The sequence below is a fragment of the Amblyraja radiata genome, chromosome 7 (assembly GCF_010909765.2).
Source record: "Amblyraja radiata isolate CabotCenter1 chromosome 7, sAmbRad1.1.pri, whole genome shotgun sequence".
NCBI classification, from domain to species: domain Eukaryota; kingdom Metazoa; phylum Chordata; class Chondrichthyes; order Rajiformes; family Rajidae; genus Amblyraja; species Amblyraja radiata.
In genome coordinates this window covers 1386924-1411234 of record NC_045962.1, presented here as the reverse complement: position 1 = coordinate 1411234, position 24311 = coordinate 1386924, and the positions used below count along the sequence as shown (strand labels likewise).

Below are 24311 nucleotides of genomic sequence, written 5' to 3'. Positions count from 1 at the left end.
TCCTTCCTCCCCCAACCTGTGTATTTGGGGTGGTGGTTAGTGTGCGTGTGATGCTGCAGCCCCCCCTCCCCCCGCGCGTTGGGGAAACAGACCCAACGGTTTCATCTAAATCTGTGGAAAATTTCACGTAGCTCGGTGACGGGTCACGAAAACTGATTTCTAGACACATTTTTGATGCTCGGCCCACAGCCTAAAAGGTTACAGACCAATAGCCGCTAGCCAGACCATAAGGTCATAAGGTCATGTGATAGGAGCAGAATTAGGCCACTTGGCCCATCTCCGCCATTCAATCATGGCTGATCTATCTCTCCCTCTCAACCCCATTCTCCTGCCTTCTCCCCATAACCTGTGACACCGGCACTAATCTAGAATCTATCCATCTCTGCTTAAAAAAAAGAGGATTGTTTTATTTTGTTCCAAGATATATTGAATTGCTCTTTGTTCCATGAAGTTCTTGATGAATTTTTCAAAATTATAGGCGATCTTGCATCATTAGTCTGTTTGGAGACAGGGAAGAGCAGACAAAGAACTGCAGACCTCATGAATATGTTTTCTCTTCCACTTCCCTACTGGGAGTTGCTATGACTCCTGGCAGTCAATGGAGTTGTTGTATTTCTTCAAGTAGGTTTTTGAGCACACCCTTGAATCTGTTTTCTCTGTCTTCCTGGGAATCTATTACCATGACCAGGTGGAAGAGAGTGTTTGCTTCAGAAGTCTGGTGAGAAGAGGGAGTTTTAAAGTGTATTTGAAGGGAAAGTTATTTTTACACAGCCAGTGGTTGATATTTGGGACTTGCTGCCAAAAGAGGTTGTGGAATCAGAGGTGATCACTCTTGTACCTTGTACCTTGTAGTCATTACTCCCGAAGGGTCCACCAGGGACTATACTGATAGTTGAAGGGGTTGGAATGGTCATGTACAATGTCACAATTAGACATTATCCTACACACACTAGGGACATTATTTACATTTACCAAGCCAACTAACCTACAAACCTGTACGTATTTGGAGTGTGGGAGGAAACCCAAGATCTCAGAGAAAATCCATGCAGATCACGGGGAGAACGTACAAAGTCCACACAGACAGCACCCGTAGTTGGGATTGAACCCGGGTCTCCGGCGTTGCATTCGCTGTAAGGCAGCAACTCTGCTCCTGTGCCACCGTGACCGCCTGCTTAACAAACATTTGGAAAGGTACTTAAACAGGTGGGGAAGGATTCAGTCCTCATGGGAACCTATCGCAGAAGGGCTAAAAGGTCTCCATGACATGGTGGGACAAAGGTCATAGTGATAGGAGCAGAATCAGACCATAGGGCCCATCAAGTCCACTCAGTCATTCAATCATAGCGGATCTATCTTTCCCTCCTAACCCCGTTCTCCTGCCTTCTCCCCATAACCACTGACACCCATACTAATCAAGAATCTATCTATTTCTTGCTTTAAAAAATCCATTAACTTCGCCTCCACAGCCTGCTGTGGCAAAAAATTCCACAGATTCACCACCCTCTGACTAAAGAAATTTCCCCTCATCTCCTTCCTAAAAGAACGTCCTTTAATTCTGAGGCTATGACCTCTGGTCCTAGACTCTCCCACTAGTGGAAACATCCACTCCACATCCACTCTATCCAGGCCTTTCACTATTCTATGTGTTTCAATGAGGTCCCTCCTCATTCCTCTAAACTCCTGCAAGTGCAGTGTGCCCGGTGTGGGCAAGTTGCACAAAGGGCCTGTTTCCTCACTGTATCTACAGACCCAGTGCCGACAAACGCTCAACATAGGTTACCCTACTCATTCCTGAGATCATTCTTGTGAACCTCCTCTGGACCCTCTCCAGAGCCAGCACATCCTTCATCAGATATGGTGCCTACAATTGCTCACAATATTCTAAATGCGGCCATACCAGCACCTTACGGAGCCTTAACATGACATCCATGTTTTTGTATACAACCCCTCTTGAAATAAATGCTAGCATTGAGTTTGCTTTCTTTAGGGTCCATTTCTGAGCTATGCAACTCTAAGACAGATGTTGATTTGCTTGCTCTTCCAATTAATTTGCATTTGGCAGAGACAGTTTTGTTATTTTTCTCGTGCCTTGAGATGATTGACAGTATAATGTGGATAAATGTGAGGTTATCCACTTTGGTGGCAAAAACAGGAAAGTAGACTATTATCTGAATGGTGGCTGATTAGGAAAAGGGGAGATGCAGGGAATCAGGGAATCAGGGACTTTAATATGAAGAAAGACTGGATAGACTCGGCTTGTACTCGCTAGAATTTAGAAGATTGAGGGGGAATCTTATAGAAACTTACAAAATTCTTAAGGGGTTGGACAGGCTAGATGCAGGAAGATTGTTCCTGATGTTGGGGAAGTCCAGAACAAGAGGTCACAGTTTAAGGATAAAGGGGAAATATTTTAGGACTGAGATGAGAAAAACATTTTTCACACAGAGAGTGGTGAATCTCTGGAACTCTCTGCCACAGAAGGTAGTTGAGGTCAGTTCATTGGCTATATTTAAGAGGGAGTTAGATGTGGCCCTTGTGGCTAAAGGGATCAGGGGGTATGGAGAGAAGGCAGGTACAGGATACTGAGTTGGATGATCAGCCATGATCATATTGAGTGGCGGTGCAGGCTCAAAGGGCCGAATGGCCTACTCCTGCACCTATTTTCTATGTTTCTATTTTTCTATTGCTGTAATTAATCCATGTTTCAGAAACATATGGGAGAGGAGAGATCATTGGTGCCCAGTAGGCCATGGATTTGCACTTGGACTGAGGTTTTGATCTTTAAATAGAATTATCTTTATCTCCATCAGAGTGGGAGATCGACCATTTGATTAAATATCGCTTGATATTGCAACCTTGCTCTCAACGTCAGCAAGAACAGGGAGCTGGTTGTTGACTTTGCTTTGTTGAAAGCTTAAAGGATCCACTAACCTGTCTTCATTGATGGGTCGGTGGTGGAGAGAGGCATCAACTTCAAGTTTCTGGGTGTGCATATCTCTGAAGATCAGTCCTAGACCCAGCATTGATCAAATCATGAAGAAAGCCAACCAATGCCTCTATTTTCTAAGAGTATTGAGGAGATTCTGTATGTCAACCAATACTCTCTTGAACATCTACAGGTCTACGGTGGTGCATACTGACTGGCTGCATGACGGCAACTCAAACACCAACTAGTGAAAGAGGTTACGGAAATTGGTGGACACAACCCAGTCCATCACGGGTACTGACCTACCCAGCAACGAAAGGATCTATAGGAGACGCTGCCTCAAAATGGCAGCCAGCACCATCAAAGACCCACACCACCCTGGCCACGCTCTCATTTCACTCCAGCCATCAGGAAGAAGGTAACAGTCTGTAAACCATGACCAACAGGTTCAGGAACAGATTCTTCTCAATAACCATTAGGCTTTTGAACACTACAAACACCAATTAAACACCGAACTACGAACTTTCATAATTATACTCGGGACTTCGGGCTTTTGTTTTGCACTAATATTGTATTTTTTATTTAATTTTTTTGTTTTGTTTATTATGTTATCTAATGAGTGCTGTATTTACAAACTTACTAATTTGCTGCAAGTAAGAATTTCATCGTTCTGTATCAGCACATGTGACAATTAATCACTTGTGATTCTTGGCTCCCCAGCAATCAGAAGCTGCACTGGTATATTGAAGGCGGTGGTGAATTTCATCAACGACACTTGTCTTCAACTAGAGTTTTTTGTTTAGAGATACAGTGTGGAAACAGGCCCTTTGGCTCACCAGGCCCGCGGCGATCAGCAATCCCTGCACATTAACTCTATTCTACACACACTAGGGACAATTTTGTTTTACATTTACCAAGCCAATTAACCTACAAACCTGTACGTCTTTGGAGTGTGGGAGGAAACCAAAGATCTCGGAGAAACCCCACGCAGGTCACGGGTAGTAAAAACTCCGCACAGACAGCACCCGTAGGCAGGATCGACCCAGGTCATTCTTGCTTTTAGAGTATGGAGATGGCAATAATGTTAGCAAATTGACATATTTGACTAGAGAGCTGAACTGCTGCGTAGGAAAGAACTGCAGATGCTAGTTTAAACCGAAGATAGACACAAAATGCTGGAGGAACTCAGTGGGTCAGACAGCATCTCTGGAGAGAAGGAATGGGTATCTAGGGTTCGTGTCACCTTCTCCCAGCTAACAATGATCTATTCTACTGTTGTCCTTGACGCACACCCACTTTGATGTCTCGTTTTTACACCTTACCCATCCTTATCTCTGAGCCTCCTTCACCCATGACTCTCAGTCCCAAAACGTCACCCATTCCTTCTCTCCAGAGATGCTGCCTATCCTGCTGAGTTACTCCAGCATTTTGTGTCTATCATCCTACAATCTCTCTCATTATCCTCTGTTGGATGTAATGGAATCTTTTAACAAATAGATTCCTCTGATGGTAACAACCTTGATAGTGATAGCTGCCGTGATGGTTCAATTCACACTGATCTGTATGGCGATGAAATCACTTTAACTGTTTCACTGTGTAGAAAGGAACAGCAGATGCTGGTTTATACTGAAGATAGACACAAAGTGCTGGAGTAACTCAGCGGGTCAGGCAGCATCGCTGGAGAAAAAGGATGGGTGACGTTTCGATCCAGGGCCATTTTTCAGTTTGAAGAAGGGTCCGGACACGAAACGTCACCAATGCTTTTTCTCCAGAGATGCTGCCTGACCCGCTGAGTTACTCCAGCACTTGGTGCATATTAACCACTTCATTGCTGTGGGAGCAGCTGTGCAGCAATTTAATGGCTCTCGGGAATGTCGACGATTTATTTTAGGGATGCCAAAGCAGGAATGGATATCAATTCTGCTACTTTTCCAAATGGCAGTCTTTTATATTCACCTCAGAGGACAGTCATAGGAAGTGTAGTGTTGACACTGTTGCAGCATTTCCTCAGAGTGTGTATTGCAGATTCAGACCAGGTTATCAGATTAAAGTATCTAGCGTGGAAGTTGAATGTACTAATGTGTGACTTAAGGGTGAGGATGCTACCTGAACCAAGGGTGACTCGAATTAAGATTCTAAAATTAAAAGTGTAGGCTATCTGGACCTTTGGAACTGGCCCACCAAAGATGGTGAGATATATCGTCTAGTTATCATCAGAACCATTTTTCTGTCTGTGGGCAGTAAGGTATGTTCACTCTGGACTTGTAATGAAAGTCAACATACCACCACAATTGTAGAAAATAGGAGTAGGCATAGGCTACTTGGCCTCTCCAGCACCCCCACCATTGAACATGAACGTGCCTGATCACCCTCAGGCTTCAAGTCCTCTTCTAGGCCAGTAACACACTGCCCTGAATCTTTTGAAAAACTCTTGACCTCTCATTAATTATTTCCAATAACTAGTCTCTTTAGAGCACAACCTTGGACAGATTCACCACTCTCTCTGTGAGGAGAACTTCCAAAGCACATCAATTTATAACTACTGCCCTCTTATTTTGTAACTGTGTCTACTCATTCAAGACTCATCCTATTCCCCTCCTAACTCTTTAATGGATTGGCCTTCAGTGATTTGTTTGCACACTTTCTCTTTGAACATCAACAATTCACAATCCATCACCAATTAAAACATTTAATTTGGTTGTATTCTTTCTTGTTTCTACAAAATATTCAGACTCATTTTGGTTATGTCATTCAGAAATGTTGCAGGAAGGAACTGCAGATGCTAGTTTAAACTGGAAATAGACACAACATGCTGAAGTAACTCAGCGGGTCAGACAGCATCTCTGGAAAGAAGAGATGGGTGACAAAGGAAAGATGCTGCCTGTCCCGCTGTGTATTCCAGCATTTTGTGTCTATCTTCCAGTCAGAAACATGAGCTAGGAGGAAAGTATTTATCTGATTAGTACTCTTATGGCCAGAGATTTCAAAAAGCTTGGTTGTTTATTTACTTTAGAGATACAGCATAGAACCAGGCCCTTTGGTCCACCATGTCCGCACCACCAGCGATCCCCGCACATTAACACAATCCCACTCACACTAGGGATAACTTACATTTTTACCAAGCCAATTAACCTACAAACCCGTACGTCTTTGGAGTGTGGGAGGAAACCGAAGATATCGGAGAAACCCCACTCGGTCACAGGGAGAACATACAAACTCCATACAGACAGCACTCGTAGTTGGTATCGAACCCGGGTCTCTGGTGCTGTAAGCGCTGTAAGCCACAAACTCTACCGCTGCACTACCTGGTGAATTACAAAAATCATTACCGACTATTCCAGATTTTATAGTAGACTGTAGAGAGGACAATTTATTCTGGATTTCATGCCTGGCTCAATTTCTGGATCAACTCCTGCGATCTCCTAACCTGCTCTGACACTATTAAAATTAGTTGTGTGCCAGGTGAGTGTCAAATGCCTCAAGATCTGTTAGTGCAGTATGTTGATTTGTGTAGTACTTTCAACTGGAATAACCAACACAACCCAAACTCACGATGCTAAATATTCACAATCATTCTGAGATCATGTGGATAAGAATCTACACTTGGAAAGCTGGATTTTGAGTATTGTGTAGGAGGGAACTGCAGATGCTGGTTTACACTGAAGATAGACACAACATGCTGGAGTAACTCAGCGGGACAGGCAGCATCTCTGTTGTTTGTCATCTATATCAGCCTGAAGCAGGGTCTTGACCCAAAACGGCACCCATTCATTCTCTCCAGATATGCTGCCTGTCCCGCTGAGTTACTCCAGCGTTTTGTGTCGTGACTTAGTATTGTGCGAGTCAATGTCTTCCACTGCCACTGACCAGCGACCCAAACAATCATTCTAGATGAAGCAGTGATTCACTTGCACTTTGTCCAATCTGGTGTGTTGCTGCAATGTTGCTGGCAGTGTTCACGTATGAATTTGATGTGCCATTTATGCATAATTTATGTTTTGTGTATTGGTCGGAGTCAATGTGCCTGAGATGCTGATGCAAGTAAAGGGCCTGTCCCACTTGTGTGCGACTGCATGCGTTTGGCGCGACCAAATGGAAGCACAATTTTCGCTAAGTTCACAGTAAGTACGCACTAAGTACGTGGTAAGTACGCGTAAAGTTCGCGCGTGACGTAATTTACGTCATACTCACCAATCAGCTGGGCAGGAGGCCGACCGACTTAATTTGGACGTCGCACGGCGTCGGGTGGTGACATCATCGCGCAACGCCACGCGCTAGGCATACGCCATCAAGACGTTGCATACGATGTCAAGACACTGCGTACGCCGTCAAAACGCTGCGTACGCCCTCAATGCGGTTGTGGGCCAACAAGCCGTTGGCACGCGGAATTTTCAGACAGTGCAGGATTTACGATGTCGGGACCAGCCCCGCACAACTCCATACGCCAGTTCTAAGTGGGACCGGCCCCACGCGGCCGTACGCCTCAAGCGACCACGTTTGGTCGCGCTGGACGCATGCAATCGCATGCTGGTGGGACAGGCCCTTAAGATTATCATTGTACCTGTACCTCATTGCACTTGTGTCTGACAATAAACTTGATTTAATTTGACTTGAGTAGTAATCCTTTCCGCGCCTCTTAATTTGTTGCTTTGGACATGTAATATTATTATTGTTTGTTTTACTGTATTTCTAGCCCATATTACATAAAGTAATTAAGACTGGAAATAGAGAAAAAGATATAGCCGGCTGTACCTTTTGAGAAGGCTCCGCTCCTTCAACGTCTGCAGTGAGAAGCCGCAGATGTTCTACCAATCGGTGGTAGCCAGTGCCATCTTCTTGTGTGCTGGGGCAGCAGGGCGAAGGCCGCAGACGCCAATAGGATCAACAAACTCTTCAGGAAGGCTGGCTCCATCCTGGGGGTAGCGTTGGAGTCATGGGAGATGGTCTTGGAGGGGAGGATGCTCTTCAAACTGCGGAGCATCCTGGACAATACAGCTCACCCCCTACATGACACACTGGCCAACCTGTGGAGCACCTTCAGCAACAGACTGGTGCCACCAAGATGCAGCACAGAACGCCACAGGAGATCCTTCTTCCCTGTGGCTATCAAACTGTATAACTCCTCCCCCTTCTGTTGTGGGGTGGACCGAGACTGAACCCCCCCCCCCCCCCTCCCCAATCTTTGCACATTCACAATCCTTTCCACTCATCACATTAATGTCATGTTTCATGTATCTTGAGTTTTTATGACTGTTTGCAGATCAATTTCCCTCCAGGGATAAAAACTGTTTTATCGTATTGTATCGTATAAATGTAAAAAACAAAGGATACACGGACGATCAGAAAGGACAATCCATTTGAAATGATATTTGCCAGTGGTGTAGACTATTATTGCAATATTTAAGGGGTCGGTCATGCCTGCCACAACATGTCACTTTGTCACAGGTGAACAGAGGGATCTGGGAATAACTGTGCACAGTTCCATGAAAGTGGAATCTCATGTAGATAGGGTGGTAAAGAAAGCTTTTGGTGTGCTGGCCTTTATAAATCAGAGCATTGAGTATAGAAGTTGGGATGTAATGTTAAAATTGTACAAGGCATTGGTGAGGCCAATTCTGGAGTATGGTGTACAATTTTGGTCGCCTAATTTTAGGAAGGATGTCAACAAAATAGAGAGAGTACAGAGGAGATTTACTAGAATGTTGCCTGGGTTTCAGCAACTAAGTTACAGAGAAAGGTTGAACAAGTTAGGGCTTTATTCTTTGGAGCGCAGAAGGTTAAGGGGGGACTTGATAGAGGTTTTTAAAATGATGAGAGGGATAGACAGAGTTGACGTGGAAAAGCTTTTCCCACTGAGAGTAGGGAAGATTCAAACAAGGGGACATGACTTGAGAATTAAGGGACTGAAGTTTAGGGGTAACATGAGGGGGAACTTCTTTACGCAGAGAGTGGTAGCTGTGTGGAATGAGCTTCCAGTGAAGGTGGTGGAGGCAGGTTCGTTTTTATCATTTAAAAATAAATTGGATAGTTATATGGATGGGAAAGGAATGGAGGGTTATGGTCTGAGCGCAGGTATATGGGACTAGGGGAGACTATGTGTTCGGCACGGACTAGAGGGGTCGAGATGGCCTGTTTCCGTGCTGTAATTGTTATATGTTATATATGTTATATGTTATATATGTTTTATTCACCACCCCATGATATCCCCTCAGCCACACTATCTTTTGTGGTCTGCTGGTTTCAATCGAGCTGGGCCCTTCACTGCCGCAGAGCAGAGCACGTTGTCACACCATCTCAGATAGCAGGGTGCAAAGGAGCCCCCTCTGCATCGCACTGATGCCCTCCGATCGATCGTGCCATCAAAAGCTTCTCAATGTGGCGGCCACAGTGGTGCAACGATAGTGATGCTGCCTTGTGCCCCTGTCCTACTTAGGAAACCTGAACAGAAACCTCTGGAGACTTTGCGCCCCACCAAGGTTTCCGTGCAGTTCCCGGAGGTTTTTATCAGTCTCCCTACCTGCTTCCACTGCCTGCAACCTCCGGCAACCACCTGCAACCTCCGGGAACCGCACGGAAACCTTGGGTAGGGCGCAAAGTTTCCAGAGGTTACCGTTCAGGTTTCCTAAGTGGGACAGGGGTATTACAGCGCTTGCAGCGGCAGAGACCCGGGTTCCATCCCGACTACAGCTGCTGTCTGTACGGAGTTTGTACGTTCTTCCTGTGACCGCATGAGCATTCCCCAAGATCTTTGGTTTCCTCCCACTTTCCAAAGACATACAGGTATGTAGGTTGTTCAAGAAGGAACTGCAGATGCTGGAAGATTGAAGGTACCCAAAAATGCTGGAGAAACTCAGCGGGTGCAGCAGCATCTATGGAGCGAAGGAAATAGGTGACGTTTCGGGCCGAAACCCTTCTTCAGACTGATGGGGGGTGGGGGGGGAGAAGGAAGGAAAAAGGGAGGAGGAGGAGCCCGAGGGCGGGGGGATGGGAGGAGACAGCTCGAGGGTTAAGGAAGGGGAGGAGATAGCAAGGGAAAAAAGTTGTTCGGCACGGACTTGTAGGGCCGAGATGGCCTGTTTCCGTGCTGTAATTATTATATGGTTATATGGTTATAAGGGCTAGCAAAACTGGGAGAATTCAACGTTCATGCCAACCGGACGCAAGCAACCCAGGCGGAATATGAGGTGCTGTTCCTCCAATTTCCGGTGTTGCTCACTCTGGCAATGGAGGAGACCCAGGACAGAGAGGTTGGATTGGGAATGGGAGGGGGAGTTGAAGCGCTGAGCCACCGGGAGTTCAGGTAGGTTATTGCGGACTGAGCGGAGGTGTTCGGCGAAACGATCGCCCAACCTCGCGCAGTAGATGAGGTTGGAGGAGATACAGGTGAACCTTTGTCGCACCTGGAACGACTGCTTGGATCCTTGAATGGAGTCGAGGGGGGAGGTGAAGGGACAGGTGTTGCATTTCTTGCGGTTGCAACGGAAAGTGCCTGGGGAGGGGGTGGTGCAACCTCCGCTTGGTCTCCCCGAAACGGTATGTAGGTTAATTAGCAGTGTAAGTATAAATTATCCCTAGTGTGTGTAGGGTAGTGTTAATATGCGGCGATCGCTGGTCAGTGCGAACTCGGTGGGCCGAAGGGCCTGTTTCCGTGCTAAACCAAATTAAACTGTTTCCAAATATCATTGATGATCAGAGATGTGTAAAAATAGTTGGAATGGATTGAAATAATGTAAAAGGCTAAAAAAAAGTTAAAGAAAATTGCAGCATGGTGGTGCAGTGGTAGAGCTACTGTCTGAAAGCACCAGAAATCCAGGTTTGATTCTGACCACAGAAGCTGTCTAAACAGATTTTGTACGTTTTCCCTGTGACCCTGTGACCCTGTGACCCTGTGACCCTGTGACCCTGTGACCCTGTGACCCACGTGCTCCAGGTTCCTCTCACACTCCAAATACGTACAGGTTTGTAGTTAATTGCCTAATTGCCTATTGTCCCTAGTGTGCAGGATAGTGCTAGTGTGAGGGGTGACGGCTGATCTGCGCAGACTCGGCGGGCCAAAGGGCCAGTATCTCTAAAGTCAAAAAATCTAAAATGAAAATTAAATATGAAGAGAAACCCAAACTATTTGTATTCACTTCCTTCTCCCTCTCAATTTGGAGGCAGCATTTGGATGAATGAGGTGGAACTAGATAGGCCAGCAAAGGCTAAGAAGCACGATCCAGACTCTCAGCTCAACAGGATTAAGATCTCTTCCTGTACATGAGCTCCAGCCATTCCTAACTGCCCCATTGTAATCTGCAAATGCAGATACCCTGAACACAGTGACCTGAGAAGAGCTCCAGTCTGGCAGTTCCCTTGTAAACCACAGACAAAAGGTCTTGGCAGAACAAACTACAGGATAAATTGCAGTAATATGTAACATCGAAACATAGACAATAGGTGCAGCAGTAGACCATTCAAGCCATTCAATATGATCATGGCTGATCATCCAAAATCAGTACCCTGTTCCTGCTTTCTCCCCATATCCCTTGATTCCTTTAGCCCTAAGAGCTATATCTAACTCTCTCCTGAAAACATCCAGTGAATAGGCCTCCACTGCCTTCTGTGGCAGAGAATTCCACAGATTTACAACTCTCTGGGTGAAAAAGTTTTTCCTAATCTCAGTCCTAAACTTAAAACCACGGGACTTGTCATTCAAGCGGTGCAGGCTCGAAGGGCTGAATGGCCTCCGCCTGCACCTATTTTCTATGCAACATTAAATTATACTGTAGAGAAATATGGAAAATAAGACCAAGGTACTTGAACAGTTGAAATTAGTGATGACCTTAGATAGAAATACAGGCTGAGAGAATGTTCATTAATTTAACGCCACATGACAGAGTTGCCATTGGAGCGCATAATTAAATTAAAGAATTGTGTAACTTTAAAACACAAGGTTAAGCTACAAAATATGCTGCTTAGACATTTCTTAAAGTTAAGGGAAATAAAAATTCAAGCTTTCTTTAATTAGGGAAATTAGAACCAAGAAGCTCCGATAAACTGGCACAGCTGCAACTTCATATGGAGTTAGTGGACCATTATTGTCTAACCACATACTGTACACAGCTACAGCTTCATATGGAGTTAGTGGACCATTATTGTCTAACCACATACTGTACACAGCTACAACTTCATATGGAGTTAGTGGACCATTATTGTCTAACCACATACTGTACCAACTGTGGAAGAAAAAAATAAAATCCTTTCTTACTTAATTTTGATCGGAATTGAACAAGGTAATGAAAGGGTGTGTGGATGTGGCATTTGACATCTCGTTGACCAGGTGCAGAAGAGGATCGTGAGAATCGGTAAATTAGATTAAGATGCATTACCTCTTGTCTGGAAATGCGTGGAATGGTTAATGGTGAGTGTAAACATAACAACATAGAAGCATAGAAACATAGAAAGTAGGTGCGAGAGTAGACCACCAGGTCCGTCGAGCCCGCACCGCCATTCGCTCATGGCTGAACACTAAACAGACACACTTACCCACAAACAGTAGACACAAGACACAGAACACAAGACACTACCCTCCCCTTTATACCGCTATCACCCCTCTCCATCCCAAGAACCGCGTGAACCCCAAGAACAACATTAGGACAGAGATAAGGAAGCCTGTTTCTCTGTGGGAAGTTACAATAGACCACCTGCTACTAGTAGCGCAGAAACATTGCAGTAAATAGGGGCTTATGATTGGCTCGGAGACAGGGCAGAGGCTGGTCTGCTTGAAAGATAAGTTAGAATAATGTCAAGATGCCCTTGTATTATGTTTGACGTATTAACCATCTGTTGTTGAATAAGATTGACATAAACAAAAAGTGTGTTATGACTAATGAAATAATTGGTACCCATGTAGTGGATAGTAATAACAGGACAAAGTATAGTCTCGTATAGTTGTATCTAACAAAAAATAAAAGCACAGTATAACTGTTGGCTAATTCTGATGTGAAGACAGGGAACTGGTGAGCAGTTAACTGCTGCCATCTCTCCATGATATGCAATAAAGCCTCTTAAAGCAAACCTCAAAGTCTCAGCTTTTCCTTTATTTTCCCTCTGTTAATTTCTTCCACACCATCTTTTCAATGGGATTTACCTGGGGTGGAAGATTGCAACCTTCACGTGGTCAGCCCTGTTTCGACGAATGCAATCAACCCGGCGTGCTCAATCAAATAAGATCAAATAGAACAACTTTAGGTTGTGCAAGCCATACGCAAGAAGAAGAAGAAGAATTAAATTTACATCAAACTAATATATATACATCAATGAAGAAGGATCTCAACCCAAAACGTCACCCATTCCTTCTCTCCAGAGATGCTGCCTGTCCCGCTGAGTTATTCCAGCATTTTGTGTCTGTGATCCTTCTTTACATCAATTAAATGGATAACCAAGAACCAATTGCCTCCTGGGATATTTAGGAGAGTGTACTGTTTGTAATACCATATATTGTTGAAAATAATACCTCATGGTATGTCAGTTGATCGTTGTGTAGTTTATATGTAGCGGAAATTTAATATACCAGCTTCTACCTTTTATGGAAAAAACCCACCAAAGGAATCAAGATCCTCTAGGCAATGGTTGACATTGACCTCAGTAGATCCAGGGCAGAATACCGATGTTGCCTTGCACACTGGCAATCTAATCCAAACTGCGCAAGTGCTACTACTCACCAATCTCCCAGGTGGACAGGTCATTGACTTCAATTTCCTTCTGCCCAATGAAGTACCAGATGCAGGCCATCCAGTGTGCGATCAGAGCAAACATGGACATGAGGAGGGTGAGCACCACGGCGCTGTATTGGGAGTAGCGGTCCAGTTTCTGAAGCAGCCGCAGTAGTCGCAGTAAACGCACCGTCTTTAGCAGGTGAACACCAAAATACTGTGGAAATAAATCGCAATTAGATACCATACGATATGAATTACATACGATAGATCTTTATTTATCACAGGAGGGAAATTGGTCAAATTTCGACAAGTATTTTTCAGCTCAACACACAGTTGATGGTAATAAACGAGCAATTGTCTTATTTTTAAATGTGACCACAGCCACAGTGGGCATAGTCTGCAAGGTTAGTATTTATTGACGTGGGCCACAAATTCCCTGCAAGTCCAGGCAGGTAAGGCCGACACAATTCCTTCTCTGAAGACCGAGCTTCAGCTGTGGCCTTCACTGGAGGAAACTACTATGCTTGGCCCATGCAGGACTCCAAACCCACCAACGTGGTTTTGTCAGCTCCATCACCAATCACATCTTCCCCTCTCCCCCTTTCTGCTTTCTGCAGCAACCACGCATAAAGTCATAAGGTCATAAGTGATAGGAGCAGAATTAGGCCATTCGGCCCATCAAGTCTACTCTGCCATTCAATCATGGTTGATCTATCTCTCCCCTTTAACCCCATTCTCCTGCCTTCTCCCTATAACCCCTGACACCCGTACTAAACCGTGAAATTATTTCGCACTGAAGGATGTGGAGGCCAAATCAATGGATATTTTTAAGGCATAGATAGATAGATTGTTGATTAGTGTGGGTGTCGGGGTTATGGGGAGAAGGCAGGAGAATGGGGTGAGGAGGGAGAGACAGATCAGCCACGATTGAATGGCAGAGTAGACTTGATGGGCCGAATGGCCTAATTCTGCTCCTATCATTTATGACCTTATTTATGACTAAACTTCAAAAGTAACTTGTTTCTGTTGAAACACATGAGCAGATTCTGAGGGTATTAATGTGAGTTCCTTCTAAATCTGCTTCCACCGGTTGTGCTGTGCCTATAAATTCCTGGAAACCCTTTACATGTGGGGATGGAAAATACACTTCCCAAATATGATATTCTAAATAAATGCACTTTTTGTTTCATGGAAGAAGTGGAACTATTACTGGTTCATGGCCAGATTGAAATTCATTAAATCTACATTAGAAAAGCTTCAATTTTGATCAGCGGCTATTCCTTTAATTTTTACCTTAATGGTGTAACTTTAAAAAAATCTTCCTGTCCTTCCAGTAAATAACATCTACGGATCTTTAGGCGTTGAAATACTAAGTTTAATATGAGGCTTATTTCCACAAGACAAAAATACTTTCGTAAATTGAAGAGACTAATTGTCAGATATTTCTTTGCCCAGGAAATTTTAATAAGATTGGACGAATGTAAAGAAAAGGTGCTGGATTGCTTGATTATATAATTACATACATTTGAAAGAAAATAATTAGTCTACTGCCTAATAAATCAAAAATAATATATTTATTGCACCAAATTATTCAGCCAATTATTAAATGGGTGGCATGGTGGCGCAGCGGTAGAGTTGCTGCCTTACAACGCCAGAGAAATGGGTTCCATCCTGACTATGGGTGCTGTCTGTACGGAGTTTGTACATTCACCCCATGACTTACGTGGGTTTCCTCCGAGATGTCCGGTTTCTTCCCACACTCCAAAGACGTACAAGTTTGTAGCTTAAATGCTTGGTGTAATTGTAAATTGTCCCTAGTGTTTAGTTTAGTTTAGTTTATTTTAGAGCTACAACATGGAAACAGGCCCTTCGGCCCGCCGAGTCGGCACCGACCAGCAATCCACGCACATTAACAGTATCGTACATACACTGGGGACAATTTACACATACACCAAGCCGATTAACCTACAAACCTGTACATCCTTGGTGTGTGGGAGGAAACCGAAGATCCATGAAGATAAACCACGCAGGTTGTACGTACCACGGGGAGAACATACCCAAGCGTCGTACAGACAGCACCCATAGTCGGGATCGAACCCGGGTCTCCGGCACTGCAAATGCTGTAAGGCAGCAACTCTACCGCTGTGCCACCGATCTGCCCTAGTGTGTGTAGGATAGTGTTAGTGTGCAGGGATCACTAATCGGCATGGACTCGGTGGGTCGAAGGTGTATCTCTAAACTAAACTGATCTAAACAATGGAAGTTGATTTTGCCTTTGGCTGGAGTAGAATTATGTTACCTCAGCACCTAGCTGACTATTTCTGGACTGAGTGCATTATTGCTCTATCGGTGATGTGCTTGCAACAAGGGCAATTTCATGTTAGGATGTGACTATTCTCATCTCGCCAAGTGAACCAGTGAATTCTCGGCTCCAAAGGTTATACTCAATTGTGGCCTTGAAGCCCCATCACACCACACACAGGCTTCATCAACCACCTGCATGGAAATACAATGGAAACAAGTCATCCAGAATCCCACACATCTGCGAAGAAGATTTCTCGTGTCAGAAGTAATTGTTCAAAGTCAATTGTTCAACAATCCACATGAGGGAAGCAGGTTGATTTATCTAGACTATTACATTCTTAAAAGATTTTGGAATATCCAATGCAATCTGTGAACTGTAACTCAAGGATAAATCTGATCAAAAATAAGCTAGCACGGCTGGTCGTGCAATGCAATTCCCCAGCAGCCTTTGTTTATATGCCTCCAACAGTTGTCAGTTTGCCTTCTAATTAAAGACGAAATATCTTCCACTGAAGCAGCTGCTGATTTTCACCTCACTGGAACCACTGCCTGTTCTGTATCCCCAAGTAAACCCATTCCAAACCCCTGTGGGGTCCACAACATACTGTGCCATCAAGGCAGATAAACATAGAACCGAAGATAGACACAAAAAGCTGGAGTAGCTCAGTGGGCCAGGCAGCATCTCTGGTCGAGACTCTTCTTCAGAAACATCACCTATTCCTTTTCTCCAGAGATGCTGAGTTACTCCAGCTATTTGGGTCTATCTTCGATTTAAACCAGCATCTGCAGTTCCTTCTTTCACAACTGAGAAGCTGGCATGTTTAATTCAAATCTGCATCGGCTCAGTTGGTTTCAACAGTGGAATGCATCAAAGTGCATGGATATAGAGCCCATGCACAAGGATGGTTGAGTTCCATCTTTCATCTTCTTCATTCTATGCCCAATCCCCAGGGTTAAATACCATTTATCCCCGAAGGAGTTAAGAGTGAAGAGACCAAACTGGGTGATATATAGTATGAATCGAAAACACTGATCTGGAGGTTCAGTCACACAGTATTTTTTTTTTGTTAGAACTATGCATCTGAAAATTATTTATAAGGTCATTGGGTCATGTCATACGTGGCAGGAGTAGAATTAGGCCATTCGGCCCATCAAGTTCTTCATCAGAAACAAGGTGCTACATCTTGGCAAGACAAATCAAAATAGGACGTACATGGTAAATGGTAGGGAATTGAAGAATGCAGTTGAACAGAGGGATCTGGGAATAACCGTGCATAGTTCCTTGAAGGTGGAATCTCATATAGATAGGGTGGTAAAGAAATATTTTGGTATGCTAGCCTTTATAAATCAGAGCATTGAGTATAGAAGCTGGGATGTAATGTTAAAATTGTACAAGGCATTGGTGAGACCAAAGCTGGAGTATGGTGTACAATTTTGGTCGCCCAATTATAGGAAGGATGTCAACAAAATAGAGAGAGTACAGAGGAGATTTACTAGAATGTTGCCTGGGTTTCAGCAACTAAGTTACAGAGAAAGGTTGAATAAATTAGGTCTTTATTCTCTGGAGCGCAGAAGGTTAAGGGAGGACTTGATAGAGGTCTTTAAAATGATGAGAGGGATAGACAGAGTTGATGTGGACAAGCTTTTCCCTTTGAGAATAGGGAAGATTCAAACAAGAGGACATGACTTCAGAATTAAGGGACAGAAGTTTAGGGGTAACATGAGGGGGAACTTCTTTACTCAGAGAGTGGTAGCGGTGTGGAATGAGCTTCCAGTGGAAGTGGTGGAGGCAGGTTCGATGGTATCATTTAAAAATAAATTGGAGAGGCATATGGATGAGAAGGGAATGGAGGGTTATGGTATGAGTGCAGGAAAGTGGGACTAAGGGAAAATAATTGTTCGGCACGGACTTGTAGGGCCGAGATGGCCTGTTTCTGTGCTGTAATTGTTATATGGTTATATGGTTATAAGTTGATTCCACCATTCATTCATGGCTGATCTATCTCTCCCTCCTAACCCCATTCTCCCCATAACCTCTGACACCCGTACTAATCAAGAATCTATCTATCTCTGCCTTAGAAATATCCACTGACATGGCCTCCACAGCCTTCTGTGACAAAGATTTCCACAGATTCACCACCCTCTAAAGAAAGTCCTCCTCATATTTTTCCTAAAAGAACATCCTTTAATTCTGAGGACCTCAAGTCCTAAACTCTCCAACTAGTGGAAACATCTTCTCCACATCCACTCTACCTAAGTCTTTCATCATTCTGTATGTTTCAATGAGGTCCCCCCTCATTCTTCTAAACTATAGCGAGTATAGTGCGACAAACACTCATCATAGGTCAACCACGAATGGTGTGGGAAGGGCCATTACACTGCTCAGCACTTCTGGCTAAAATGAAGCCACTTCAGTCCCACAGTTAATCAGACTCCACTTGCACCACAGTATCTACTCAGCCACTTCTTTCTTCTACATGCTGTCCTTGGGTAGGGGGCTATAGGCTTCAATGCTCACAATTATTCATCAGACTTAGTGGACCATTTAATCTCTTCCTGCCCTTCATTTTGTATCCAACACTAGTCTTTGCACCCATGCGGGAAAGTGCAAAGGAAATCATTAAAAAAAACATTTAAATATGTGCAAGATGTGTTTAATATTTTAATGTATAACATTTAATGTTTAATGTTTTATGTGTCATTCCTCACTGTCACTGTATGTCATGTTGTTACTTGTGGGCGAAGCACCAAGGCAAATTCCTTGTATGTGAATACTTGGCCACTAAACTTATTAATTCATTCATTCATTCAAGTCATTTACAGGCTTAATCACAATCTAGTCCATGCTGAACTCGTATATTCGACCTCTTAACAATGTAAACACTGGACAATTGAAGAAACTACAGGCAGAGTTAACAGTTAGTGTACTTAAACGATGGTCTGCAGTTTGCGTATTTCCGTTATTTCCTCAGAGGATAGACTCACCACATTGATATTGAATGCATAGAGGAGGTCAAATGGAAGTGCAGCTATAAGATCCACGAAGAACCAGGTTGTTGCATAATGTACACAAATTGACCGAGGATCATAGACAACCTGCCCAGACTTGCTGACGTATGTAGTTCGAAAATTCAGTATTATGTCTAGATAATGGAAATAATAGAAAAAAAAACATTAATTTAAAAAAGATCACTCAAAGCAAATGCCATTCATTACGCGGGATACAATGATACAGTCTACAATGATGTGGGATACATTATATGGAGGTTAACATGGGTAGCACCATGCATGATGATCAGCTGTGTATTTAAATGTTATGCTGGGACTAGGATAAGGACAAAGCAGGTTTAATGGGAAATGCTTCGGCGATGGCAATTCAATGCTTCGATCAGATATGACATTCTCATATTACTCTGTGTCCATGATTGAGACAAAATAGCCACAATACGCTCAAAAACATAATTGATATTTCATATTCGAAAGAAAATTCTCATCTCCTTCTGAAAAGAATGTCCATTAATTCTGAGGCAGTAGCTCTACCTGCGCCACCATGCCACCTTCAATGTTCAACCTCTTGAACGTTGTTATGGATTGTGCCTTTATATATTGAAAAGCCTTTGAAGAGTCTCATCTAATGGTGATAATCATACCATTGAACGTCAATGGGAGACAGTTAGACTCTTTCTTGGAGATGATAATTTCCTGACACATATCTCATTCCATGACATTCAATGGGTCATGTTGTATGCAGACAGAGCACTCCATTATCTGAAGAGTTGAGAATGAAACTGAAGAATGTAGATATCAAAATATTTACTGAGGTAGGAGTACTGTGGGATGAAAACACATATGAAGTCATGTTAGACACAAAATGCTGGAGTAACTCAGCTGGACAGGCAGCATCACTGGAGAGAAGGAATGGGTGACTTTTCGGGTCCAGACCTTTCTTCAGTCTGAAGAAGGATTTTGACCAAAAACATCACCCATCCCTTCTCTCCAGAGATGCTGCCTGTCCGGCTGAGTTACACCAGCATTTTGTGTCTATCTTGATTTAAACCAGCATCTGCAGTTCTTCCCTACGCATGAAGTCATATTGTTGGTTTGGTCCAATGATGGGTAATGATGAAAAAGAATTAAACATTGTTGTCATACATATGAGAGCTGTTTTTTGGAGCTGCGTCAAGTGAGGAATTTGAGGTGGGAGGAGAATTAGGATGTATCGCTAGGGGTGTGGAATTTACACTTCTAGATTGGGTAAAGTAGCTAATGGTAGTTATCGAGTCATAGAGTGATACAGTGTGGAAACAGGCCCTTCGGCCCAAGTTTCCCATACCGGCCAAGAAGCCTCATCTACACTAGTCCCACTTGCCTGTATTTGGCCAATATTCCTCCAAACCTGTCCTCTCCAAGTACCTGTCTAACTGTTTCTGATACATTGGGATAGTCCCTGCCTCAACTACCTCCTCTGGCAGCTTGATCCATACACCCACCACCCTTTGTGTGTTTATGGTATGTTAAGTTGAATGGTGTGTCAATTCAACTTAATGTTAGTTAAACCAGATAATTGCAATTCCAATATTTGATGGAGGAGAAGTACTGGGAGATGATGGTGTGGTCAACCAGGTGGAAGATAGCAGACAGGTTAAAAAGAAAGAACAGCTATAACTTACTCCCTGCCTTTATTGAAACTATCAAGAACAGTTTCAGTACATAATGACTAAAGGCTGATTAGAGGAGTTTAAATAGAGTTATGGGAAAGGTAAGCATTATTTTGAGAGTTGAAGAAAGAAAAAGTAGACAGATGATTGAATAAAAGTTTGCAGAGAGAGTAGTCATATAAATTTTTAGTGATTAATTCAGCTAATGGCCATTCTATTCCATTAATGCTATTAACACTATGCAGGGATTTTATATTTTGCAGTTACAAATACCCAGTTGTCAAATGCTCAATTAAGAGGGAATTCCAGTTTGTAATTATCTCTGCTTGTGATGATTTCAAGACAAATTAGGTGAGAATATGAAAAGGCATTCTAGTTCATGGCCTGATTGATCATCATGAAATAACACTATACTTAACTTGTCATTTTACTGATACTGAGCAATGCCTTTCTCCCTGGAAAGTTTAAAGGATAAAAGTTGATCTTTTTGAATAATCTACCACTGACTTTTCAAGTGGAAATTCCAATCTTCTACAAACCAAAGCCAAGCTAGGAGAGCAAACCTTAATGTGATGCCTATATGAGACTAGGAAAGCAAGTGGTTCAGCACTATCTACTTCATTGGTGACCCTCGGACTATCCTTGATCGGACATTGCTGCCTTTAACTTGCACTAAACATTATTCCCTAATCATTGTAAATGGCTCAATTGTAATAATGTATTGTCTTTCAGCTAACTGGATAGAATGCAATGGCAGCTTTTCACAATACCCACACATGACAATAAACTAAACTGAACTGAAATGTTTTTTTTAATTATCTTCGATTCCTTCTTTGAAAGTAGGAGGGAAACAAATCCCCATCCACTGGCTTGTTAAGTTGTGTTAGATGATACTGACCTTGAAACCTTGAAACCTAATACGAATTACTAATATATTCTTTAAACTGTTGTTCGCAGAGAGATTGGGGATGATTGATATTTCTCCTGTAAAGCAAGTCTTGTTACCAGATTGCATTAAGCAATAGGTTGATTTTAAGTAACGTTTGCATCTTCCACTCCCTGTATTTTTACCTTGAAATTGTTTTTCTCTTGGGTAGAAACTGATTTTGTTTCTGACCATGTTCGGCAACATTGACCCTTTTGCTCTGTATTCTCAGATTAGTGTAGTTTAGATATACAGTGCAGAAACAGGCCCTTCAGCCCACCGAGTCCATGCTGGCCAGCGATCCCTGCACACTAACACCATCCTAGACTAATGGGACAATTACTATGGATAATTTACATTTACACCAAGCCAATTAACCTACAAACCTGTACATCTTTGGAGTGAGGGAGGAAAACGAAGATCTCGGAGAAAACCCACACAGGTCACGGGGAGAACGTACAAACTCTGTACAGACAGCACCCGTAGTCGGGATCGAACCCGGGTCTCCAGCGCTGCAAGCACTATAACACAGCAACTTTCCACTGTGCCACCGTGCCACCAGTTGTGCAACAATAGTTATTCAGCTATTTGCTGTACCATGGCTTGTTTGCTTGTTTGCCAAGTTATATTACTCATTTTGTCTCCAATCCTGTCGATACAATGTTGGCAAAAGCACTTTTGTTTAATCTGACTTAAACACAGCTTTAAAAAATGTGTGTAATAGTGAGCAGCACCATATAATCCCTAAATGAGGATATAAGGCTCCATTTAATTTGGCCACAGAGCTATTGTTCATAAGGGACATAACAATATGCTACTTGGCTATTCAGTATCAGTGGCAGTATGGATCATTCACAGAGTCATAGAGTCATAGGGTGATACAGTGTGGAAACAGGCCCTACGGCCCAACTTGCCCACAACAACCAACAATGTCCCCGCTACACTAGTCCCACCTGCCCACCTTTGGTCCATATCCCTCCAAACTTGTCCTATCCATGTACCTGTCTAACTGTTTCTTAAATGTTGGGATAGACCCAGCCTCAACTACCTCAGCTTGTTCCATACCATCACCCTTTGTGTGAAAAAGTTACCCCCCAGCTCCCTGTTAAATCTTTTCCCCTTCACCTTAAACCTGTGTCCCCTGGTCCTCGATTCCCCTACTCTGGGCAAGAGACACTGTGCATCTACCCGATCTATTCCTCTCATGATTTCATACACATTCTACAAGATCACCACTCATCCTCCTACGCTCCAAGGAATAGAGTCACAGCCTACTCAACCTCTCCCTACAGCTCACACCCTCTAGTCCTGGCTTTGTTTAGGGGTTACAACATACACATGTTGACTGTAAGAATTTTGATAATTTATTATTCATATTAGTCAGGTTAAAATTGTTTGAGTATTAGGTAAGAACAAACGTTACTGACTCCAACTATCCTGTGTTATGATGATGAGATTGTTTCTAGTGCTGATTCAATGAGGAACCATGTGCTGGTTGGCCTTCATTGCATAGTGCTGGTGGATGGGAGTGGGAATGTCGCCAGCACCAGATCCCTGAAATCCCATCCTGCTTTTGAGCTACTTGATGCAGATGGTTATGGGATTTGTGGCAGAAGAATTCCAAGAGAGGCCCAACTTTTTCTGTCCTTCCTATGAATTGTTACTGGATATTGAGCACATTGGCCTAGGTATTGCCTCCATTTATACCTCACGCTGCCTCAGCAAGGCCAACAGCATAATCAAGGACGAATCATACCCTGGCCATTTTTCCTTTCTCTCATCGGGCACAAGGTATAGAAGTGTGAAAAAGCACACCTTCAGATTCAGAGACAGTTTGTTCCCAGCTGTTATCAGGCAACTGAATCATCCTACCACAACCAGAGAGCAGTGCTGAACTACTATCTACCTCATTGGTGATCCTCAGACTATCCTTGATCGGACTTTGCTGGTTTTACCTTGCACTAAACATTATTCCCTTATTGTGTATTTATACATTGTAAATGGATTGATTGTAATCATGAATTGTCTTTCTGTTGACTGGATAGCAAGTAACAATAGCTTTTCACTGTACCTTGGTGCATGATCAATGAACTAATCTGACAAATGAATAGGTAACGGTAATGAGAGTACAGAGGAGATTTACTAGAATGTTGCCTGGGTTTCAACAACTAAGTTACAGAGAAAGGTTGAATAAGTTAGGTCTTTATTCTCTGGAGCGCAGAAGGTTAAGGGGGGACTTGATAGAGGTCTTTAAAATGATGAGAGGGATAGACAGAGTTGATGTGGACAAGCTTTTCCCTTTGAGAATAGGGAAGATTCAAACAAGAGGACATGACTTCAGAATTAAGGGACAGAAGTTTAGGGGTAACATGAGGGGGAACGTCTTTACTCAGAGAGTGGTAGCGGTGTGGAATGAGCTTCCAGTGGAAGTGGTGGAGGCAGGTTTGTTGGTATCATTTAAAAATAAATTGGATAGGCATATGGATGAGAAAGGAATGGAGGGTTATGGTATGAGTGCAGGCAGGTGGGACTAAGAGAAAATAATTGTTCGGCACGGACTTGTAGGGCCGAGATGGCCTGTTTCCGTGCTGTAATTGTTATATGGTTATATGGTTATATGTCACCATCTGGGATTTTTGGGCCAATTCTTGTTTACAGAAATGGTTTTAAAGGTCCCACAGGCCATGTTAAAGAACATAAGAATATGAAAAACATCTGGGCGTTTCAGTCCCCCAAGAGCCTGCAATAAGTGATAGGTGATCTTTTACCCTGACACCATTCCCTTAATTTAAGTAAACGTC

The 24311-nt window shown here is 43.2% G+C and overlaps 1 protein-coding gene across 1 annotated transcript in view; it reads right to left on the bottom strand.

The window, feature by feature from the left end:
• Positions 1–24311, bottom strand: part of LOC116975666 (potassium voltage-gated channel subfamily H member 8-like) — an 851239-nt gene that overhangs the window by 306178 nt on the left and 520750 nt on the right. Inside the window, exons 6-7 of the mRNA XM_033024992.1 lie at positions 18913–19070; positions 13630–13837 (exon numbers count right to left, since the gene is read on the bottom strand). Of these exons, the coding sequence (XP_032880883.1) occupies positions 13630–13837; positions 18913–19070 (366 nt within the window). The remainder of the gene's footprint in view (positions 1–13629; positions 13838–18912; positions 19071–24311) is intronic.